The 25,353-nt window shown below is 36.3% G+C and overlaps 1 protein-coding gene across 3 annotated transcripts in view; it reads right to left on the bottom strand.

Annotated features, from left to right (window-relative positions):
• FAM114A2 (family with sequence similarity 114 member A2) overlaps nt 1–25,338 on the bottom strand; it is a 30,225-nt gene extending 4,887 nt beyond the window's left edge. Inside the window, exons 1-13 of one of the 3 annotated variants that reach the window (XM_036224575.1) lie at nt 25,276–25,325; nt 24,866–24,900; nt 21,378–21,611; nt 20,953–21,052; nt 20,472–20,564; nt 17,460–17,551; nt 16,144–16,278; nt 15,448–15,606; nt 14,714–14,837; nt 10,748–10,827; nt 3,043–3,165; nt 2,411–2,550; nt 711–783 (exon numbers count right to left, since the gene is read on the bottom strand). In XM_036224575.1, coding sequence (XP_036080468.1) covers nt 711–783; nt 2,411–2,550; nt 3,043–3,165; nt 10,748–10,827; nt 14,714–14,837; nt 15,448–15,606; nt 16,144–16,278; nt 17,460–17,551; nt 20,472–20,564; nt 20,953–21,052; nt 21,378–21,608 — 1,350 coding nt within the window. In that variant the 5' untranslated portion in view covers nt 21,609–21,611; nt 24,866–24,900; nt 25,276–25,325. Of the gene's footprint in view, nt 1–710; nt 784–2,410; nt 2,551–3,042; nt 3,166–10,747; nt 10,828–14,713; nt 14,838–15,447; nt 15,607–16,143; nt 16,279–17,459; nt 17,552–20,471; nt 20,565–20,952; nt 21,053–21,377; nt 21,612–24,865; nt 24,901–25,275 lie in introns of all 3 variants that reach the window. The other 2 variants (XM_016167005.2, XM_036224576.1) reach the window with 2 other exon arrangements.
• Nucleotides 25,339–25,353: the final 15 nt, after the last annotated feature.

The following is a 25,353-nucleotide window of genomic DNA, read 5'->3' as shown; positions in this document are numbered from 1 at the left end:
AAAAAAAACAAGTGTTGGCAAGAATGTGGAGAAATTAGAATCCTCACTGCTGGCAAGAATGTAAAGATGATGCAGCCACTTTGGAAAACAGTCTAGAAGTTCCTCAACAGTCCATATCACCCATATGACCCAGCAATTCTACTCCTAGCTATCCACCCAAGAGAAATGAAAGCATACATGAATGTTCATAGTAACATTACTCATTAGAGCCAAAAAGTGAAATAATCAAGTATCTATTAACTGATGAACAGATTTTTTTTTTTAAAAAATGGTATATATCTATAAAAGAGTATTATTTGGTAATATAAAGGAAGTACTGATACAATGTAGATGAATCTCAAAAACATTATGCTAAGCGAAAGAAACTAGACACAAAATCCCACATAATGTACAATCTCATTTATATTAAATATCCAGAACAGGCAAATCTAGAGACTGAAAAGTAGACCAGTGTTGCTTAGGGCTAGAAGAGTGTGGGGGGGAAGGGGACAGGGAGCGACTGCTAATGGTATGAGGTCTTCTGAAGGATAAAAATGGTCTAAAATTAGATTCTGGTGATGGTTGCACAACTCTGTACATATACTAAAAAAAACAATGAATTGTATACTTTAAATGGGCAAATTTTACAGTATGTAAACTATATCTTCATAAAGCTGTTTTAAAAACAAAAGAAAACAGATAATAGCCCAATAAGAGGCATGAATTCTTACCCCAGCAGTTGTTAGGCAGGTGGTAAATTCTTTAGACAGAGAGGACAACTCTTTACACAACACAACTGTCATCCTAGAAAAGAAGGAAGAGCACAAGGGTTCCATTTTTTTAAATAAGCTATTTTTAACAACTGTCAGAAAAAAAAAATCACTCCTGGAACTACACGTAAAAGAAGAAAGCTTTAAAAGAGAGTAAGTATGCCTAAGTCAGCTACTTAATGCATTTGGGGACCCATTTGGGGAGGCGTTCATATGCTATAGGAAGAGGAAGTTCACTCCTTGGAAAAACAATTTTCTACAAAATCCTCTAGAAAGTAATATACTTTCAAGTTATAGCAAAGAAAAGAACTAAAATACATTTTAAAGAGATAAGATAGTATTTAAAATGTACTACATTCCATTTAGAAATATAGTTAAATATGCATTCATTCATTAAACAATTATTTACTGAAAGTCTACTTTGTGCCAACTTCTAAGCACTGAGGATCTATCAGTAAACAAGCAAAGCCCCAGTTTTCATAGATTTTAACTTATTTGCCAATTAACAATATATGTAGATGACTATACGTGCGTATGTGTTGACATATGCACACAAACGCACTGTACGTGCAGGTGTATATGTATGCTTAATAAACATAGATTTATAAACTTATATATACATACATATACACTAGGTGGTGATATGACCTAAGAAAATAAAGCAAGTAAAGAATTAGAAAATAGTAGAAGATACTACTTTAGATTGGGTGGTAAAAGAAAGCAGTGTTTCAATGGAAACTTTAATTCAGTGAGGGAGTGAGCCAGGACTGAAAAGAGCATTCCAAGGACTAGAAATAGCCACTTTTCCACAGAACAGGCTGCTTAGGGATTCTGAGTCCTTCATCCCAAAGATGTTCAACAAAAATGGGCCCCACTTGTGCATGTTACAGAGAGGCAGCGAAACTGTAGGGGAAGAAGTCTGAAGAATATCAAGGGCCCCTCCCAACCCGAACACACTGGACACTCTCATACACGTTTTTTTTTTCCAATGAAAATTCTCATTATTTAATTAAGAGATTTATTTAGAAAGTAGTAGGTCTTTTTTTTCCCTCCTAAGACTACCTATATTCTATTATTTTTGAAACTTCTGTTTAAAATCAGCGATATTGTGATGGGAAAAAAAGGGAGTTTGGGACTTAGCCAGATCTGGTTTTAAATCCCAGTCTGCATAACCCACGCTGATTTACTTCTCTTGAGTTTGCATTTCGTCATTTTCAAAGCTGGACTAATCATTTACCTTCAGTGTTGTTGTAAAACTTAGAAATGATATATGTAACCCTTAGCATGAAGCCTGGCTTATAATTAACACTCAATAACTTATAACTATTATTAAAAATTGAGGTACTTAGAACTATTTTCTGTTTTTACTAATGCAAAATTCTATTCCTATTAAGACCAATAATCTGAGAAGAACTAGTTTTCAGAGTATGAGGTGGTTAACAACAACAAAAAAAGGAGCAGATTTATAATACAGACTCAACGAAAAGGAATAGCACCCTTGGCTACTTATTAACTAAAACCCCAAGTGAACAAACCTCTAATACATAAATGGTGCAGTATGAATAGCATCTTATTGAGAGGAAAGTTTCTAAAACTTTGGAAATAAGCCAAGAAAACTCTTTCGGCCATTTTCATCGTTTAGAGGGATACTCATTACTTACTGGGAAAGAGTTCGACTCCTTTCTATGGCTGTCACTTTCTGCTTCCGGCCATGCAGAACCAGAGCTGCTGTTTTGTGAAACAGTTCAATTGAGCAGGCAGTCAGTTCTGCTAGGCTCCGGATTGCAAATGCATGGATATCCTGAATGGAAAAACAAAACAAAGCACCAGTTTTTTATCTGAGAAAATAAAATCACCTTGCTTCCCTCATATTGAAGGCCTCAATATCTTGAAAGCAATAGCAACTAATAGCTGCCCTTTGATAAACCTTTTCATACATAGTGGCAACATAACTTTACAGCTAGACTCATAGCTATGAAAACAAAGGCTGACCTAAAGTCAGGTGTGACCATGTGACAAAGTTTTGGCCAAAAGATTTAAAGTGTGTTGTGGCAGCTTCAAGAAACTTCCTTCTGACACCACACATGTACACTTTGTCTCTTCTTCACTCCTTTCACTCCTTTCACTCTACAGTCTTGAACTAAGATGTTGCAATCTTGGAACACAAAGTAGAAATTATGGATGGCAGTGAAACAAAATACAAAGCAGCTTAGGTCCCTGACTGCAATACCCCCACATCTCAAATCTTTACAGGTGGGGGCAGGGGAAGGGAAGCCTTATCTGTTTTGGTTACCTCTACTGAATTTTTATTGAGTTGCTCAGTTTTTTCTCCTTCCAACTGTTTTTCTCCTCCTCCCTTCTCTTCTGAGGGCTTGGCCAGAGATGTCCTAATCCATTCATAGGCTGTATTTCTTGCCTAAATAAGAAAAAGATTATTGTCCATCAACAATTCAATTCAGCTCACCAAAATTACTGTGCACCTAACAGGAACATGTTAGTAGCATCATGTTACTAACATGTTACGACATGTTAGTAAGTCGATGCTTTAGTTCCCATTTGAAAATAACATCTAGGGGGTGGCTCCATAGTGTAGTGGTTAGCATGTTTGCTTTACACAAAGAAGGTCCTGGGTTCACGCCCCAGGTTGAGCCATGGACCATACCCCAGGTGTGCCAGGCCCTGGGGTCACGCCACGAGCTCGTGGAAAGAGATGTCCCACCTTCAGAGATCCAGTTCTTAAGGGGGAGATGGCAACATCCATAGGTCAGGGGTGAAAGTGGGGGGCAGGGAATTAAAGAGGAGAAAAATAAAAAATAACATCTAGCTTTTCAGTAATTAACTTACTAGATTTCTCTACAACACTTAACACTGCTGCCCACTCATTCTTTCTTGAATTATATAATCTTTTGGCTTTCTTTTAACTGAGGTATAACTTATATATAATAAAGAGTACAAATCTTCAGAGCATGACTCAAGAAATGCTTACATGTGTATATACCTATGCAACTGTGACCCAGATCAAGATACAGAACATTCCCATCACCCTAGAAGGTCCTCCATACCCCTTGCTCAAAATGAGTCCTTTTTCCCCTGCTCAAAGGTAACCGCTCTTCTGTCTCATTTGGATTTGCTCTTAAAACACATATGAATGGAATCATAAGTATGTTCTAATTGGTGTGGCTTCTTATGCACATCATATTGCCTGTTAGATTTACCCATGTAGTTGCATGTATCAGCAGTCTGTTCTTATGTATTGCTGTGCAGTACTTCATTTTATACATATACCACTATTTGTCTATTCTGATGATGGACTTGTGGGTGGTTCCTAGTTTTAAGTTTCATAACACTACTCTCTTCTGGTTCTCTCTCCACCCCTTATGACATTCCTCCTCAGTCTCCTGTATGTACTGACCTGCTTTGGCAATTCCTTAAACAACAGAATTGCCTAAAATTCTAGCCTTGGCTCTCTCCTCACCCTACTCCCTCTCCTGTCCATCTATTCTACTGCAGTGATTTTAACTATTCCCTACCTGCTGCTGACTCCTAAGTCCTTATTTCCTTCACTGACCTCTCCTGAAACAACACATTCCAACTGCCTACTGGATGTATGTATCAGAATATTCTCAAGGTATCTGTATAGGCATGTACAAAATTTTAATTCATTGTCTTTTCCCATCTTTTATTCCCCATATACCATTCACCCAAGCCAAAACATGTGAGCCATCCTAGATTCTTACCTTTCCAATCAATCACCAATATGGCCTGCTTTTTACTCTCTATATTTCTCCAATCAGTCCCTCCTCTTCCTCTCTACTACCACTACTTGAGTTCAGATTCACTTTGCGGCAACAGTACTCTGATTGGTCTCCTGCTTCTGATCTGGCTCATCGTAAATCTATCCTCCATAATGATACTAGTGATCTAAGCCAGGAGCTGATCATTCCTCTTCCCTTCAATGACTCCATATCAACTAGATCATGTTCTTTCACATGATAGGGTCTAGTCACCATGACCTAGACCCTATCTATACATCCAGCTTCATCTCTTACTACTTCATCTCTTAACTACTTTAAAATCTGATAATAATGACCTGCAATGTGCCTATTCTTTGTTCATGCTATTCCCTTAGTCCAGAATGCCCTTCCATTTTTTTTCTCCCAAATAGGGGAAGTGCTTAATTTTCTTTCAATCTCCACCCAAACATCATCTCTTCCAGGTAACTTTCAAAGGCTTTCCAGGAAGCTGAACACCTAAACAACTCTTCTCTGTATGTCCATAGTCCCTTGAGGACCCCTTCAACTTAACTTGCCAAAACACACTGAAAGTAATTACATGGCTATCTCGTAAATAAACTACATTATTATAAGATAGATGTAGTGTCTCATTTGGATTTGCACACCCAGTGCCTGCAGAGATCTACTATTGTTACCTAGCCAGCTTCCATATGTCCTTTCTTTTGATAATAGGTTCTAGATTTTTCTCAGTTCATGTGGTTTGAGTGGAGTTGCTTCCATCCTCTGGCTCCAAGGGTTGGCAAACAATTCAGGTTTAGCTACTGAGAATATTAATCCCCCAGTAAGCACAGTGACTAATTCATGAATGAAACAGTGACCTAAGCCAGGTCAATGGGCACCAGGCTCAGGACATCCAATAAAATTACTAGGAAAGGTAAGTCCCTTTTCTCTTGGAGTTACTCAACTAGGAAAAGTCACCCTGAAGCTCCTAGTAGTCAATATACCACCACCATGTGGAAAAGCTTCCCTAAGAATGAAGCCTAAGAGAAGAAAGCAGAGTCAAGACATAGAGAGGAGAAAGGCTTCTGGGTGGATAGCCATGCCTGAAGCCAGTCTTGCCCCTTGGTTTGAGAGTTTGAGCTAATAAATGCCTCTTTTTCTTAAGCCATTTTGACTTGAGTTTCTGTCATTTCCAACTGAGTGAGTCCTGGTTTCTAAGAAAATGTGTGTTGTCATTAAATGAAGGCATCCACTTGTGTCACTTGAATAATGATAAAATGCATTCAGAGATGTAACCTGGCAATACAAATCCAGAGTATTCCAAATGAGAACTGAAAGAATCACCAGTTTTATTAGATATAACATTGGGGTTGAGCCTTTAAGGATCACTAGGTGGGGCTATACCCCAAGGCCACAACATAAACAAGCAAGAGCAAAACCTATGTATCCAGATATTCATTTCAAGGTTCTTTCCCCTATAATAGGGCTTTCCACAAAATCCCTCAGGAATAACCTGGTTCTGATCTATAACCTTCCTACATTAAACTCTTAAATTCAGAAAAACAATGAACTATATAAAGAATTGGAAGCCAGAACACACAAAGTATGTTAAGAAAACTGTGAGATAACTAGCAAGACCAGTATATAGAGAGTACAAGTATTTATTAATTCATTTATTACAAATATGTACTATATATGATCCTAGGTGCTGGGGATACAGTGGCAACAAATACAAACTATGGCCCTGTTCTTCTTTATTCTAGTACAGAAAGACAATTAACAAGTAAACATGTGTGAAGAAAATAAAATGAAATAATGGAAAGTATGGACTTGGTGAGTAAAAAGCAGACTTTGTCTGGGTGGTCAGGAACGGTCTCTGAAGAGTAAGATTTGAGTTGAAATCTGAAGTTTAAAAGGAGTCAGTTATGCCAATATTTAGACAATGAGAGTTGTACTCAGAGAGAAATCAAGTTGGTGTATTTAAGGACAGAACAAAAGACAATATGGGAGAAGCATGAAAGAAGATGAGGTTGGAGTGATGAGATTTTTATAGAAAAGTTAGGGATGAGCCTGGAAGGAATCATAAGTACAAACAGTTTGTGAAATTCTCTACAATTTCTTTAAAAAGATAAAATGAGAGAAAAACCAGGGATTGATTTATCTGAGATTAAAAAAAGAAAAATGGACAGAGATAAGGCCATATAAAACAAAAAGAAAACTGATACCATAAATTTAATATACTTGGAGATATTTCAGTCGGCATAATGTATACTCAAATGACCTCTCTGGTAATAAATACATCAAGTGAAGTCATTATGGTCTACTGTGCCAACTCAGTGTAATTTATCATCCCTTTCAAAAAAAAAATCAATGTTACCCACCCCCACCAAGAATTCAATCTGGAACTTCCCAATGGTAAGATCTGGAGACTTAAGAATTAAAAAGCACCTTTGCTCTTAGCTTCTTCAACCACTTATGAGGCCTAGAGAAAAAAAAATGAGATTTTCCCACATTATATGTGCGGGTCAGAATAAGAATCGTAACTGTTCTCAGACCCCTGCTTCATGCTTTCCCTTACATCACACATACTACCATAAAAATCCTTAGGAATAATCAGGTCCTGGTCTTTAACCATTCTATATTTAAGTCTCAATGTCCAAAATATAAACAATATGAAAATTGCTTTCAGAAAATGGCTAGAGCTACCAGATAAATAAGGGGTTACTAGCCTTTTAAAAATAACTTATTATCTTCTTGAGCACAGTCTTTTTCAGTAATGTTTCCCTAGAACCCAGCAAAATAAAGGCTTATTGAACATATGTACATTTTAATGTACATTAAAAAAAATATAGCAGGTCCTTGAATGTCATTTCATTCAATGTCATTTTGTTATAATGTTGATGAGATGCCATAGAAACTTACCTTTTGTTTATACAAATTAGCCTATGGTAAAACTGGTTTTTATTATACATTGTTTTGCTTAAAGTTGCAGAATCTATCAACTTCATTGAGTGAGAACTTACTGTATAATACATTAGGCTAGCTTCTATAAGACCATCGATAGTGAGCATTTACTATGGGTCAGGTACTCTGTAGAGTTCTGTGGGTATCAACACATTAAATCCTCACATTATCCCTACCTCACAGAGAAACTGAGGCACAGAGAGGTTAAGGAACTTGCTCGAGACCACAGAGAAAGTGGAAGATAGTAGTGGTAGGATTTTACAGACCAATAAAGCACAGATCCAGCCTTGAAGAAATTTAATATTTAGGACAGGAAGTAAGATACACACATTTATAAAAAAAAATAAAAAGTAAACCTATGATAAATTTATGAAAATACATATGTACGAGGGTAAATGAATAAATCGAAGTGCTAAAGAATATATACAGCATGTTAACTTTTATATAAGGAGATAAGAAAATATATCTGCTTATCTTTAAAATATTATCTGCCTATCTAAAAACAATTCAGGAAAGATATACAAGCAAGTGTAAATCTAAAAGGAAAGGGGTAATGGTGTGAATGGGAATTGGGAAAGAGTGACACTTCTCTATTTTTGTAGTTTTTATTTTTGGAAACATGTTAATATTCTATATATCCAAAAATTAAATTAACATAGGGAGACAGCAAATAAATCACAAATTCTTTTTGTAGGTTGGTTTTATAGTACCAAAGGCAAAGCAATGAAACCGTTTCAAATGTATTACTGGACTGAGAAAATAAGGAAATGTTCTAATGTTGTTGGGAGGCAGGGTTCTTACTATGGGAGAAGAGAAAAACAAATGTGTAATGGGAAAAGACAAGGGAGAACCCTGTAGGGATGGATTCATGATCTCTACAATATTTATGCATGTACATGTGTACATATACATACACACATTCATATGTATACACATATAGGTACGCGTATGTGTTCCTGAATATATTTCCTAGCTCTACCGACAGGGCCTAGAAGCAAAGACACCCCAGTAGCAATGAGTGTATCTATCATCTAGATTTTGGTCTGTGATATCAAAAAGGAACTATGGCTCCTCAAAGAAATGGCTGATTACAGTGTTAGAATATAGAAGGTACAAGATGAGTCTAGAATATCTTGTTATGACAGAAAGTAAAAAAGTTCAAAAAAATGACGGGGCATGTTAAACAGTAGTCAGTCAGAAGGATAATTTGAACACCAAATTAGGAACGGTAATAAATTATAAACCAAGGGGGGAAAATAGAAATCCATGAGATCTCCATAAAGAAATAAGGAAGCAGAGAGAGGCTGTCTTAACTGCAGTAGAATGCAGACAGACAACTGGTAATTATCGACATTACAGCCCTTTATGCTTAAATATTTAAGTCAATGGAGCACGTGCTGGGGTTGAAACAAATCATTCTGCAACCATCATGGTAAAGACTGGTGTAGCAGAATCATGAACAGATGCTAAATCTAAGAGGGAAATTATGATGAGGAACAAGATATTTGCAGGATCTTAAAATGTCTCCCCACAGAAAACTTGTTATTAGCACAGGAAAAAAACATAACTATACAGTGAAAAATCAGATAGCATACCACCAGTAAGGGGCAGATGGACATCGTGAGCCCCTTAATGTGATACCATGGGCAGGATACATCACTTATGAGGTCTTCTGGCTGAGAATGTATAACCTGACTTTAATCATGAGATAACATCAGATGAACACCAAATAAGAAATGATGTTTTTATAAAGGAAGGAGCTTGTATTTCTCAAAAATGTCAGTATCATAAAAGACAAAGACTGAGGAACTTTTAACACCAGATTAAGAGAGACTAAAAGTATACAACAACTAAATACAATCTGTGATCATGTACTGGCTCTAAAGTTAGAGAAAAAATTTGATATAAAGGGCATCATTGGGTCAGCTAACAAAACCGGACTGTGGATAACAGTGAAGTCTATCTAGTACCAATGTTTAATGTACTGCAGTTGGTAAATACTGTGATTAGGTAACAGAATATCCACATTCTTAGGAGATACATATTAAAATATGTAGGTGTAAAGGGCTACAATGTTTATAATTTACTCTCAAAAACAGTCCCAAGTAATAATAATAATGTAGGTGTGCATGTGCGTGTGTGTGTTCTGGGGGGCAGAAGGGGAGGGGAGAGGAAGGGATGGGGGAAGAAAAGAGAGAACACATGCATAAACACAAATGCTTAAGCAAATAAAGTGTTTAGCAATAGGTACACTAGCATAAAAGGTATATGAATGTTGTTTGTACTATTCTTGCTACTTTTCTGTTTGATATTATTTTCACAACAAAAATGCAATGATACAAGCTAGAAAGTGCTGTAGTAAAGTGTTACAGCTGAGATGAGGGAGATAAGCAGCTTGGTGGATGGTGTGAAAAGCTTCCTTGGAGAACGCAGCATTTTTACTGGGCATGGGAGAGTAGGATAGCTTCACTCAAGCATCACATTCCTTACCGTGCAGTATGCAGGAGAAGGTGATGACTGTGATGACTACACAATGGCTATCAAAACTCCCTGGCCAGGAAGTAATAATGTGTGCCTGCTGCTAACTGGTACTGAAATATTTTTTGAGATTGGGAGAAGAAGGCGAAGAGCCAGCAAGCAGGCCAAGATTCAACGAATAGTGTCCCACGAGCTGGCACTGGCATATATGTTATGTGGACACTGCTCTGGAAATGGGCTCTCTCTACCCACTCTGAGCTTTAACTAAAGTCTCTCCATGTTCCACATGTGTAAAGACGGCTCAAGTATCAACACCTAAGACCAAGGCTTAGGCCAAGGGACTCTCATTTCTACAAGGTAAATGGTCAAAAATTGTGCTCTAGGAAATGGCAACTTCCAGCTTCCTAAGGCCAGGGGCCACATCCCATTATCTCTGAAACATTCAGAGCCCTGAGGACAGTGGCTAGCCCATTGGTACCATGAAGGCTGGTAATTATTTCCAACTTAAGCTGACCAATGCTGTGGCCTAATTTAAGATTTCAGACAAGCAAAGCATTCCAAATAAAAACAAGTAAGGATGGGAGATGTGTATGTTCCAGAGGAAGGAACAGGGGGTGCCATTGTGAGTTCAGCTTTTTAACCTGTGAGAGCAGGAGGCAAGCAGAAGGTGTGGAACTCAGAATATACCCTCAATTTCAATGACATTCTTGCCAGGAATTTACAATCTTACCTCCTTTTTTCACTAAACCCACACAAGGTAAAAAAAAAAAAAAAAAAAAAGAAAGAAAGAAAAATGAGCATCATCAAGAAGTAATAACTCACCCTGGCAAGTTTCTCTGGCTTGGAGGAGACATGCAGCTGGGAAAACAGCTCTGTTATCTCTTTGGTAAAGTCTTCATCCCCTAAGAAAAAAAAACAAATCCCATGTAAAACTCTGCAGAAAGACCAGTGAGGATCATTGGGGCAACAGGGGTGGGACAAGAAAAAGACAAGGAGAGGAATGGTAGTAGTAATAACAGCAGCAGCATAATTTATATGAGCATGGCACTTTAGTGCTTACATAATCCTGTTAGGTATACTGTATCAATGAATTCTTTCAATGGGCTTATAAGAAGAGTGTCATTATTTCATTTTAGAGATGAAGAAATTAGAGCTTGAAGAGGTTAATTTATTTCCCCTAAATCTCATAACAAATTAGGAATTAAACCTTGACCTTTCCACCCCCAGTCTAAATCCTGTGCTCTTTGTATTACATCCTAGAAGTAAAAATGTAGAACTGATAAAGGCAGAGTCCTAAGCAGACACCATGCATGTGCTTCCAAAGAAGAACTTAATTTGGTACATAAACGAGTATAGTTAGTCAGCCAGGAGAATAGAAGAGTTTCGGCCAGAGAAAACGAGTTAAAGATCTAAAGTGAAAGAATCCATGGCAAGAGGTTTAACATGGTTGGGAGCGTTTTAATGTAAAAAAAAAAAAAAAAAAAAAGTGGGATAAAATGAAGCTAGGAAGGAAAATAAAATCCAGGTAATACAGGAAATAAACCATGGTGAAGAATTCAAACTTAAGAGAATGAGAAGCTACTGAATGATTTTGAAGAGACAGATACATCTAATTTCAATTTTAGGATGATCACTTTGGCTCGTAGGTGCGGGTTGGACTGAAAGGGGAACAAGAACCAAGGCTGGAAGGCTATGGCAACAACCCAGGATCCAGGTGAAAAACAATGGTGGATAAGAAGAGGAAAAGGAATTACAGAATGTTGGAAGGATAGTAAAGAAGCTGTTGGAATAAGCCTGGTGGGAGATGAAAGGGAACACAGAATACTCATATTTGAGAAACATACATGCAAATAAGCGAGTCAAGATCAAAAAACAATCAACACATATAAACAAATGGCAGAAAATGCTCTCATTTCCTCCCTATGCATCTAAATCCTATCCAATGTCTCCTTTCAAGCCCAGCCAAAGGCTTCATTGCACCACAGAATGCAGAGAGAACTCTTGTGCATCCAGCATTAACAATCTGCATGAGTACTTCTCAGTCACTACTTTATGGTTTATCAGGACAAATTATTACTGCTTCATAACTGCTTTCTACCCAAAATCGTTAGGAAAAAAATTCTATCTTGGCTCTTCTCTCTTCATCTGCTATAGTTTTGTCCTTCTCTCTTGGCATTCAAGGCAGAAAATTCAAATGGTTTAGTGACCCCAGGTATAATATGGTTTGGGAAAAGCTAATCCCACTAAATACTACTACTGTAACTGATATAACACATCTAAACAACTAATCATATCCTACTATCTAAAAATCTAAAACCTCGGCCAAGCTCGAAATTACGTGGGTACAATAATCTGAATCCATACTAAGATACACGTACCCCAAGGGGTTCACAAAATAATCCAGGGGAAAAATGGAACTTCAATTTACAGACTTTTAATTCATTCTCTAAAAAAATTCTATTTTAGGGTATTAACAGAAGCAAGCTCAATGATAGTGAAGACAATTTAAAAATGGACAGATAAATGCGCAAAAGGAAATAAAGATGCACAATTTAAAAAAACAACTAGAGACATTTTTTAAAGTATAGCAGTTTAGGATAACTTAATCTAGCAGTTCTCAAACATTTTGGTCTCAGGACCCCTTTACACTCTTAGAATGTTTGAGAAACCCAAGAGTATTTTCTAATGTAAATTATATGTCAATCAATATTTATCATATTAAAAATTAAAACTGAAATGTTTAAGTATTAATTCATTAAAAACGATGAGCTCACTACTTAACATAAATAGCACATATTTTAAGAAAAATAATTATTTCTCAAAAAAAAATTTTTGTGAGATTAGTGCCATTTTGTTTTAGATCTTTGCAAAATTTTAAAGTCTAGCTTAATGACAGCCGGATTATTTGATCTGTTTTTACATTCAATCTGTTATGATATATCGTTTTCTTTAAGTACATGAAGAAAATCCATGCTCATAAAGATACACGGTTTGAAAAGAGAACTACTTTAATAGCCTTTTCAGATAATTGTGGATATTCTTTAATGCTACATCAAAACTCAACAAATGTTTATTTCTTAAAGGTTAGTTGCAATGTAGAATTTAAAATTTCATATCATGAAATTTTGAACTCATTTATAGTAAATTAAAATCTATCAGTCTATCTTTTGCCCATGATTTTATAACATCACACATTAGTCATTGAGAAAATACTGATTCTTAGAGTTATTCAGATCTTCTAAGTGCTAACACATTTTATTATATAATATCTCCAAAAGATCAAATTTGTTACTCTCACCACAGATTTGACTGGAAAAATCTGTAAGCACTGGGAAGCTGTCAAGCTCACCACAGTAGAAAATATGTTTTACAAAATCCTAACTTTGTTAGATTAAAATTCATCAGTTACAAATACTGTTCAGTTGTTTTCCTTGAATTGAAGGCACATTTCATTCAAGAAATGTCTATTAAATGTCCTACTCTGTATAGCCTGTGTGACTGTAATCTTTTAAAATAAAAATCGTGTTTCATGAAAGAAAAAAAAACCAGGCAATTCAGCTTACAACACAGACAATACAAGTGCTTTTCCTTGAAATAACTTCAGTATGCATCACACAGAATATGAAAAAGTATGCTCTAGTGTCAAGATTTAATAAAATTAATAACTGTTACTGTTTAATCAGGACAGGGTAAATGAAACCGTCACCTTTTTTCCGTTTTCTTTTCTTTTTTTTTATTGTGAGTGCAGTGAAAACATAGTATCAGTATCGTTTGGTGCGACTGTCCTGATTTGTGCTAAGGCACTGACAATTTTATTCACTACTCCTTTTGTATCATCAATGCAAATGTCAAAACAATCAAACAAAAAGCAAATAACATCTTGATATTATGAAAAGGGCTGTGACTTATGGACTCCCTGAAGAGGTCCTGGAGAGCCAAGGGTCCACAGACCATACTTTTCAAATCACTGATATCTAACACATGAGTGACTGATCCTATATGTCTTGATGGACTCTGAAGGAATTTTTCAATTCACTTTTAATGTTTATAACTAATTGTTTCATTGAAAAAAAGGCAAAACTGTATTCATTATGTTCTACTAAAGAGAAAAAAATCTATTTGGTGTGTAATATATATTAGAAATACATACAGCTAACATGTTAACATAAAATAACTCAAAGCTTAAGATTTGGTTGCCTGGAAATTATGCTTTATATAAACCATCAAATTCCTGATAATTTTGAAAAAATGAGTAGTTTTTACATTTACATTTTCTGAGGTATGCAGATATTAAAAACATGGCATAAAAAAAAAAACTTTTGAAAATGAAAAAGACCAACTATCACACACGTTTTGGATAACTGCCACACCGCATGCTTCAATTCAAGATGAGGACAGGGGTCACAGGAGCCAGAGAGGCATGGGAGCAGTACCTAGGAACATAAATCTCATAGGGATGACCAGCCAGACTGAGACAGGAATCTGACAAGGGCAATTCTCTAAGTGAAAAAGTAGGCAGAGATGCGAGTGGCAAGATTAGACTTGGAGAAGTCACAAAGAATTGGGGTGGGGGAGCAAAGAGTGTGGGGAAACACGCATATAAGACCAACTGCTCACATCAATGCCTAGTCAGGTACAAAGTAGTAGAGAATTTTGCATAAAAATTCTCCATGAAAAAAGTAAAATCAGGCTAGTATAATTAGAGAGAAAATAATTTATTTTAAAGGCAATACACTGCACAAAAACACACTACATCCTTCCCACTCAGATGCTGGGTTTTCATATTACCTTTTTTCTCTTCTTCCTCTTCTTCACAGAACTCTGCTAAGGAAAATGCTTCTTTCAGTTGCTCCAATTCAAGTTTTAGCGTCTCTAATTCTTCTCCACTTAAAGAACTAAGGATAGATTTCACCTGAATCAACATAATATAAAATAATAAAAAGTTGTGGGAGTATGAAAGAAAAAAAAACATTTGCAAATAAAGAAGAGGCTGTATATCAAGTTAAAATCAAAATTATGAGCTCACCAACCAACACAAGTATTCCTTAAGAATCTTAACACAAAGATCCAGACCACACTTTTGCTCATTACGGAAAGGTAGAATTTGTACTTCCAAAAATAATACAAGCCAGAAATGTCTGGAAATTATTAGTCCTTAACAAGGGCTTAGAAATTAGGGGGGAAATGAAATAGTCTTGAATCAATTAAAAGCTAACAGGTAACTGTATCCAAACTGGCAAGTAAGTCAAAGAAACTAAAAAAACCAAGGTGAAGAAAAAGTAACAAATGTGCTATTAAGACCTCTTTGTTAATCTTTTTGTTCAAATTTAGAGAAATAACACTTAACTCATTCTATTTCTAGTAATTAGTTCAAATAGTTTCTTTGTTTATTTGTTTTGGCATATTTTCATAGTCTCAACCCTTCCTCTGAAATACATTTCATCTTCCAACTGTACAAAAAAAAAACTAGGCAGCATTCATTTGTTTGGAGACTATTCCAGTTACAATTGTTCTGAAATTACCTTTATTTCACTTTCCCTGGAAAGCATCTCCAGAGCTTCTAGATGTGAAAGGCCTTGAAATTCATCAAATAGTAGCCCATAGTGAGTTTTCTTGTCTGTGTCCATGGTAACCTCATTGGAGGTCCACTGCTCTTCCTTCTCTTTTGCCTCTCGTAAAACCTGAAAAAGAGATAGAGTTATTAAACTGAAGCAAGTAACGAAGAGCTCAATGGTGAGTTTCGAGAGTTGAGGGAAGCAAAGCTAAGATGGGTAACAGTATACAGTATTGCTCTTTCATTTTTGGCATTGCAATTCAAATGTGATAGGCTCAGGAACTGCAGGGAAAAATAAATGATCACACATAATTTTATTCTAGACAGGGTAAATAACACCCAAGGAACCAGGTGTTTCTCTGGAAGCGGTTTAAACATTAATCTAATAAACAACTCAGAAAGGGTTTGGCATCTTATACTGCACTGACAGAAGGTTCCTGCAAAAAGAAAAGAAAAATAAACTAGGCATTTTTCTAAGTATTAGAGCTCTCATTGGCCCACCTACCCCTTCCGAAAACAAACAAACAAACAAACAAAACCTTACTTTAAAAAAAAATCATTAAAATTTCTTCAAAAGGAAATACTAACAAGGGCCCAAGTTACCACAGGCAAAAATACAGATCAAAACAGAAACAAGAAGTAAACGGGTAAAGACAAATAATACCTGAGATAGTGTAGAATTCCGGTTCATCAGACCCTTGGTTCTTTTAAATCCAGGATCCCCTTCTGCTATTACATCCATTGTCTTTTTCCCAATGAATTCTAAGGCATCCAAACCCCCACTGATAACGCTCTTTCCCTGTGAAACACATGCAATCTCATTACAATAATACTGGAAAAAAGACATCTGTGTGTTTTGATTATATAAAATAATAGCTTACGATACCAAACACTGGCAAGAAGGTGGAGCAACGGAAATAATCATACACTGCTTGTGAGAATATAAACTAATATAAGCACTTTGGAAAGCTGTATCTACTACAACTGAATCTATGAATACCCTATAACCCAACAACTCAACATATGGTTATGTATTCAACAGATAGCTTTACTGACGTTCATCAAAGGATGTATAAGAATGCTCATAGCAGCACTATTTGTAAAAGCTAAAAACTGGAAACTTCTCAATACTCACTAACAGTGGAATGCATAAATGTGACAGTCACATAATGGAATAGAGCAAGGAAAATGGAACATGCGACACGAACTTCACCATGCATAAATCTTAGAAACATAATGTTGAGTGAAAGCCGGATACAAGAGTACCTTCTGTATGAGTTCATTTATAGAAAGTTTAAAAGCGGGCAAAATTAATCTATGACGGTAGAAGTCAGGAGTGTGGTTATCTTGGTAGGCAAGAGGGGGAGGCAGAGATGACTGGGATACAGCACAGAGGGGACACCTGATGTACCATCACGTTGCTTCTTAATCTGAATGTGTTCATGATTCATCAATGTATTTGGTTCAAATTCAAACTGAATACTTAGGATTTTACTTTTCTATATATGTTATATTTCAATAAAAATTTAAATTTAAGAAGTACTAGCTATTTGTCCTCATGTAGGAAAGATATTAAGCTTCCTATATAGCCCTTTTAAATGTTTCTAATCATCCATAATTTCACAAATATTTATCATAAATATATTTCCCCTTTGCTTAAAAAATGCAATTATGAGAAAAATATTTTTGTAAAGCAAAGAAATTTTTAAGGGCCACCAAACTAAGAACTCCTAGTCCATAAAATATTATGTACACTGTCTCTCTGTTACTCTTTACCTCCTAATCGTTCCTTTACTTCTTTAAAGAAAGTTTTCAAGTAGCTCTCACTCTACCTCTAAGGCCAAAGTGACTGACCTTCAGCAGTTTGGACTGCCATAAGAGTAATCGGTCTCTATGGCTTTTCAAAGGAGAGAGAGAGAAAGAGACAAAAACCCATTATAATCATGGAAGCGAATAGGCCACCTTGCACTTTTTACTCACTGTGCTCTGAACAGCAGTAGAGATAGTTGAGAATACACCAAATGGTCCAATCATTGTGGAGGAGTTTCCATTCTCGTTGGCATCTGTCTCTCCTACAGAAGGGAAAGAATGTGCAGACATGAAGAGAAGGTCCATAGACAGTTTTACTTTATTAGTATCTATGTGAATTTTTTTAAAAAATTCAATCCTGCTTCCCACACACAAGGCCTTACTTAGTGCTTTTTGTTTTATTATTTTAAACTATTTGCCTATTTTAAAATGAAAGCTGATAGTCTTTTTTCATTTTCATTTCATTCCAGAAATAAAATCCAGTCTTTTGAACAAACTGTATCTATAGATATAGATATAGATGCACACACATACATACATATATATCAACAGACTATATACAGTATAATTTCATTTACATGATCTTCTGGACAAAGAAAACCATAGAGTCAGAAACAGATGACTGGTTTCCAAGAGCTGAGAGTAGGTGGAGGGGAGTGACTACAAAGGGGAATGAGGAATTTTGGGGGGGATAATGAAAATATTTTTGTATCTTAACCGTTTACATAGATATAGGAAATATTCTCTATCTGTATAATCACAATGGACTATGACTATACGGTATAAACAGGACTGTTTGTCAAAACACATAAAACGACATACCTGAAAAGGGTAAGCTTTACTGTACATAAATCACAGCTCAATAAACCTAACTTTTTAAAATTCAGCCTATTTTAAATTTTATCCTAGAAAACTATGCTTATTCATAGAAATCAGATATACATTACAAAAATGAGTATTTTTCAATGAAAAAAATCTATTTTATTAACTTTGAAATCTCTTATAAGAGATCAACAAATAACTAACTATTATAGGGAGGATTTCCACTGCCGGCTATGATGAATTAACTGGTATTGGACTTGCCCTTCTACCATAGCATCTAGAAAACTGGACAAAATGTAAGCAATAACAGCCTGCAGACATTGGGCAACAGCTAGTACAAGGCTATGATCCAGAAAGAAGAGAAACAAAAGAACTCTATGATTGGCTTGGCATTCCAGACAGTAGCATAGGGAGGGGAAACCCAAGCAGAGCATGGCAATCTCAATAAGAAGAAGACACAGAGACTAGAGTGCAGGAAAGCTGAAGCACCTGGAATTTGCAGGTCGGAGGACTGAAGACAAGGGAGCTAGAGCGATACAGAGTTCCAGGAATCTACACAGGAGTGCCCTTGAATCTTTGGCTGAATACTAAGATAGTTGCTCATGCATTGGAAGATTCCAAATACTGGGCAAAGAACTAACATGGAGCTGTAAACTAAACAGTGCCCAAAGCTCATGTTAGGCTGAAAGACATCTGACTTCTGACCAATCAAGGAGAGAGACCCAAACACCTGGGAATTAGGTGGAGACCTTAGAAGGGAGAGAGGCCTTGGCAGTAGAGCTAAACTAACACAAGAGTAAAGGCTGTTCTAGATTAATTCTAAAGCAGCTTAAAAATAAGACTTGAAAGGATCAATCTAAGCTACAATTATCTTCACTGCCTGCCAAACAAAACTTACGTCCTTTAAATAGACAAGCTATAACATTCTTGGCAGGGGAACTGACACCCCTCCACAGGAAATATAGAAAATGGGCATTTATTATCATAAGGCTTTCCATTCTAATTTTGGAAAGTTTTTTCAATAACTCTTTTAACCCTTAAAAACTTTTAATTAAACTAAAATCTAAGTGTATGTAACTTTCAATGGTCTCTCTTCATGAGTCAGAAATAAACCTAAGCCCTCTTCACCATGGTAGTCTCTAGAGACACGAAAAGAACCAATACATTCTCCAGACCTCCCTTTCCCAGATTTCCAGACTTGATATCCATGATGTCTTCAATTTCCTCTTGTAAAACATTAATTCTCGACATTTCAATATCTAACTCACTCATTTCAGGATTCACTCCAGTTTTTCTATGTCCTTCTTAAAATACTTGTATGGTAGACATCTTTTAGGTCTTGTGGAAAACACTGCTGTTTATCTATTCAAAGCCACTTCTAATTCCCTTTTCCTTGCCTGCTATACCCACTTCCTGATATGGAGGTTTATCAAAATGCCCAAAGCTTTCTCTCCCAGCATCTCTTACTGCTACAGCATGAACATAAGGCTCTATTCTAGTCAATGGAATCTGAGAAATATGCAGGGAGTTGCTGAGAAAACTTTTCCTCTCTTTAAAGGAAGACATTCAAGAGGAGCAATGACACTTCCCATCCACTTAATGCCTGACTTTGAGCACAGCTGTATTAGAACAATATACTTAGAGCTGCAGTATCACCTGGCAACCACAGAGACAAAACTGCAGAGAAGCCAACACAGAACTCTGACATCAATGAGCCACTAAAGTAGCTCCAGAACGGCCTACTTCTAAAGTTCTTATAAGTTGGAAAAATAACAGATGAGCAGAGAGAAGCAAGAGTGAGAGACAATAAAGCCCCTGAGAGATAGAAAAAGCAAACTCAGGCCCTGAAAAGCTTTTTATTTTGTAGTCCCAGGCCCTGTTAATCCCTGTTATAACTCTGTCCTTTATGGCTTAAGTGAGTATGTTTCTACTTGATTAAGACAGGCCTCCAGAATTAAACTTCAAGTTTGTAAAATTCCAAAAAATACAACCCCAAAACTAACATATTAAAATATTTTTTCATACCACGATATTCAAATTCAGCTGACATTAAACTCTTACTCAATTGTGCCAAGCAAAATGATAGCCAATTTTTACATTCTACGTTCATGGCCTTATTTAATATTTATAACAGTCCTTTGAAATAGAAAATATCATCCCATTTCATAGATGAGGAAAGTGAAATAAAGACACATGAGTGGTTAAAAAAACACAAACCCCTGTCAGGCAAGATTTTATATTCTTCTTCTCGCCAGTCCTATCATGCCCTGAATATTGCTCAATAAATATCAACTAAAAAAATGAGCTCAGCTGTTCCACTTTTAGCCATAATTCTAGGTTTTAATGTTTCCATATACTAACCTGTTGCACATTGGTCCTCAGTTGAAATTTCACTGGGACTAGGGATTCCAAGAGAAGTCTCTGCCTTTTCAATGACATTTGAAATACCTTGTCCTAAGGATAAAAAGTGATAACATTTTTATATTTGAATATTATTTGCAATTAGTCACTACAACTGAAGAAACAAACCAAAAAGCAAGCCCACAGATTTTTTATTTCAAGATAGCCACAGGACATGCTTTTTGACCACATATAACCTTTGGGATTGCATTCTAGCAAAAAAAGTAAATAAATAAGTATTCATTATCACCAAAGAACAATTTTATATTAACAATTCTTAAACATCAACCTTCTAAGCAAGGAATGCAGACTCTAGTGGCAGAATAAATCAGCTCATCATTATTAATGCATCCTACATGGAAAAGAAATAAACGAAATCACTTTTAACACAGATCTGTAGCTAAATACACATAAAAATTAATAAAATAACTGATGACCTTACCTACTGTGGCTACTGTAGCTGAAGCTGAGGAGAGCAAGGACTTGCCCCATCTGCCCCAATACCCCCAACCGGTCTGGGGTTCATCTCTGGAAACAGTCTCCTATTCTTCCCATTAGTCAGGAAAACAAAAAGCAAAGGAAAATGGAAAAATTAAAGAAAAATAAGAGTGTATATGAACAAGGTATCTAATTATTAGCCAAAAGTATAAGTGAACAAATACATATTATTTGGCTAAAGAAATGTGTTACTTGACTGACATATGTATGTAAACTGCATGTAAGCACCACATAGCAAAGGTAACTACTCATAAAGGCATCTATAAAACTGAGAAAATTATGTTTTATGGTTATGAAAGAAATAGTATTGATTCCAAATTCTTTTTAAACCTAACATTTTTTAATATGAATTTTTAATAGATACTCTACTTTGCCTGCAGCCTGTGATGCCTGAACAGAGAGAACTTCTGAAGTTTCAAGGTCAGTGGAAGGTTTGGGCTCTGGTCTTTTCCGAGTAGAAACTATAGGTTCTGGTTTACTCTCTGGCTTGGTACTTTGGTCAACAGACTCAGAATTCTTGGCTGGCTCAGAGTTCCCATCTTCAAGGAGGGAGGTTGCTTCAGTTACCACTGGAGTCTCAGTATCATCTTTATCCGACATTGCCTAGTAAAATAAAAGCCCAAGAAAAACAATTATATAGGCTTTAGGGGGTTAAGTTATTTGTTTAAACTTTTTGAGATTATCATAGATTCACAAGCAGGTGGGTGTAAGAGATAAGAGAAATCTGATATACCCTTGACTCAGCTTCCCCAATGGCACCAAATTGTATAACTATAGTATAATATTATAAACAGGATATTGATACGATCCACTCATCCTATTCAGATTTTATCAATTTTACATGTGCTCATTTGTATATGTTAATTAGTTCCATGAAAGTTTATCACATGTACAGTTTCTGTGACCATCACCAATCAGGATACAGAACAGTTCAATTACAAGGATCCCTTGGGTTACCTTATTAGCCATATCCCATCCTCCTCCCAACCCACAGCAATGATCTCCATTTCTAAAATTTTGTCATTTTAAGCTGTTATATAAATGCAATCATAGACTATATAACCTTTTGGGATTAGACTTTTTTCATTCAGCACAAGTCCTTCAAGACCCATCCAAGTTGTTCATGTATCAATAGCTTCTCCTTTTTTATTGCTGAGTAGTATACCTTGGCACAGATGTATCTCAGCTTAACTATTTACCTGCTGAAGACTATCTGAACTGTTTCCAGTTTGGGGCTATTACAAATGAAACAGCATGAACATTCATGTGCAAGTTTTTATAGAAATGTAAGCTTTCATTTCTTTGGAATAAATGGCCAAGAGTGTAATCACTGGTACATATTGATTTTATAATAAACTGCCATACTCTTTTCCAAAGTAGCTGTACTACTTTACATTCCCACCAGCATGGTATAAGTGATCGCTTCTCTGCAGTCTTATCAGCATTTGGTGGTTATTTTTTATTTGAGCCATTCTCATAGGTATGTAATGATATCTCACTGTGGCTTTAAGTTTCATTTCTCTAATGACTAATGATATTGAACGTCTTCTCACTTGCTCTTTTGCCATCTGTATACGCTCTTCAGTGAAATATCTATTTGTATCTCTTGCTCATTTTCTAACAGGATTTTTTTTACTGTTGAGTTTTGAGAGCTCCTTTTATATTTTAGATTCAAGTCCTTTGTCAGATATACGGTTTGCAAATATTTTAACCCACCTTGCAGTTTACCTTTTCATTGGGTCTTTCACAAAGCAAAAGTTTTTTATTTCAATGAGGTCCAACTTACCAATTTTTCCTTTTACTGGCTATCTTTTTTTAAATCTTATTAGTTATTAATCATTCCTACCTCAATTTTTCAGAGATTATGAAATTTAAGTCACCAGACAAGATTTACATCAGACCAGCTTTTGAAAAGCAGTGTTAACCAATTAATTTCTTCCAGGAGTATAGCAATTACAGCCAAGATACTATTGGTGTTTTTACAAAGAGCAGATGTTGGTTTCCAGGATAACCAAGTATCACCAGGGAAGAAATAAAAGTATCTCACACATACACACATATACACACACAGAGACCTTAGGTATGTATAAGCACATATTCTGTGCCAATATTTACTAAGTGCAGAATTTTGATGCCAACCCATGCCATCAAAATATTTCTAAGGTATGAGAATAAGAGACACATTAACAACAAAGGCAGCTTAGAAACAGCATTGAGGAATACACAAAATGTTAAAAGAACAAGAGAAAGAAATCTGCTAGAAAAGGGAATAACATTCATAGACAAAATATCTGAAATAAGCATAGAACAGTGGCCACAAACTGGGATTTTGAGCACCATATCCAGTCTACAGATGTTTTTATTTGACCTGCAATGTTCAAACATTTTTAACATTAATCGTTAAGATTTTAAAATCAGACTTTATATATGAATATAGATTTCTAACTTCCCTTGTAAAACTGAAAGATCTGGCAACACTGGGACCGCATTCGTTTTGGTAATAACTAGCTCATGCCAAAGAGTTGTTGGGGTATTTTAGACAGGGTAGCGCTCTTTAGTTCCCCAAAATCTTCACCCAAATCAACTTAACTATTTACAGTACCTGATTAGACCCTATACGCATTTGAGCTTGCAATACCTGCCTTAAAGGCACTTAGAATTTTTACAGATGAAGATGCCAATGAGAGAATTCAAAGGTATGGAAATACATGAGAAAGCTCAAAGGCCTGGGGTGTGACAGTACGGAACATGGACAGAACCAGGAGTGGTAAAAATGGCATTGAAAGCAGCATGGTGGGAAGGCTTAAGTCTAGAAAGGGAGATTTATACAACACTTTGGATCATAAATAATGTAAGGTTATATGATACACACAGGAAAAAAAAACAATCTAGATATATAATTACTCGCACATACAAACTAAGTCTGAAATATTCATTCATTCATTCATTCACTCACTCACTCGCAAACATTTTTTGAGTACCTACTAGGTACCAAACTCTGGAGATTGAGAACTAATTTAAGACACAATTTCTGCCCCACTTACTCCAAGAACCTAATAGGAAAGAGACTAAACAGTATTGCACAAAGGTCAATGTTTATATAGCTGAACATGTACTTTTTCTTACTATCTTTTTACTTTTTATGCTCTCTCCAAATTACAATTCATAATATTAATATATAGTTTATATGTAGCATATAAAATATATATACTACATAATTTATATAATTTTATAAAAGACTGGAAGGACACACTCTAAAATACTAAACACTGGTTATCGCTATTCTTTCATTTGTTTAACAAAAATTTAATGAGCAACTAGAATGTGCTGGGCATTTGAGCTAGGTATGACGAAAATTTTTTGTGATAGTCAATGTTTATATTATTACTGTCATTATCACTGCTTAGAATGGCTGTACTATCCCTGCTTTCAACAGATTCATAATATGGCAGGAAAGGCACACACACAAAAAGTAATATATACCAAGTACATAGATTTGTACTATTTAATGTTTTTGTAAGTTTTCATAAGTATCCTGCAGTAACTGTTACTTTCATAACTGGAGGAGAAAGACTCAAAGAAGTAGAACATTACGAGCAAAACTATACGGTTGAGTCACATTTTTAAAAAATAAAATCGTATACACTTAACGAATATATATATATATACTTTCCCCTATTTTCTTTGGGAACTTCCAGCCGCACAGTTACCGAAGTGGAAGGCTTAGGAGCTAAGAGCAGGGGCTCTGGAATTAGAATGACTTTCTTTCAACTCTGTACTGCAGTGACTGTTACAAGTTAGTTCACCCATCTGCGTCTCCGTCTCCTCATCTGCAAAATGGGACTAGGAATACCTACTTGACAGGGTTCCTATAAAGATGCACGTGAAGGGCCTGGAACAGAGAATGGCACACAACCGGTTAGTTGCCCGTGAGTAACAGCTGGGCAGCGGTTGCTCATGGCAGCGGTTGTTTCTATCATTACTACAGCTGTTAATACGGCTGTCTCTCACTTCTTCCCACACAGAAAAACAGGTCCCATACGGGAAGTCTAGTGCAAACTTGCGTTCCTAAATTGACGATGTCTCGTCGCTGAAAACAACAAGAATTCCTCGAACGTTGCGCTTCTATAACCAAAGCGCTTTCACGGCCTCGGCGTCCAGCCACGAGGTGTCAGCGCCCAGCCCCAGACCGCTTCCTCCTTTACCCCATCCACCAGACCGGACCCTGCGTCGGGCCAGACTCCTCCCGGGAAGCCCCATAACCTGCCTGCTGCCACCCTCACCGCCGCCACAGCCGCCGACGAGCCGCTCTTACTGCCCCGGAAGTGCTCCGTCAGAGCGGAGG

The sequence above is a fragment of the Rousettus aegyptiacus genome, unplaced genomic scaffold (assembly GCF_014176215.1).
Source record: "Rousettus aegyptiacus isolate mRouAeg1 unplaced genomic scaffold, mRouAeg1.p scaffold_m13_p_7, whole genome shotgun sequence".
NCBI classification, from domain to species: domain Eukaryota; kingdom Metazoa; phylum Chordata; class Mammalia; order Chiroptera; family Pteropodidae; genus Rousettus; species Rousettus aegyptiacus.
The sequence above is the reverse complement of the archived record's forward strand: the minus strand, read 5'-3'. Positions and strand labels throughout refer to the sequence as shown.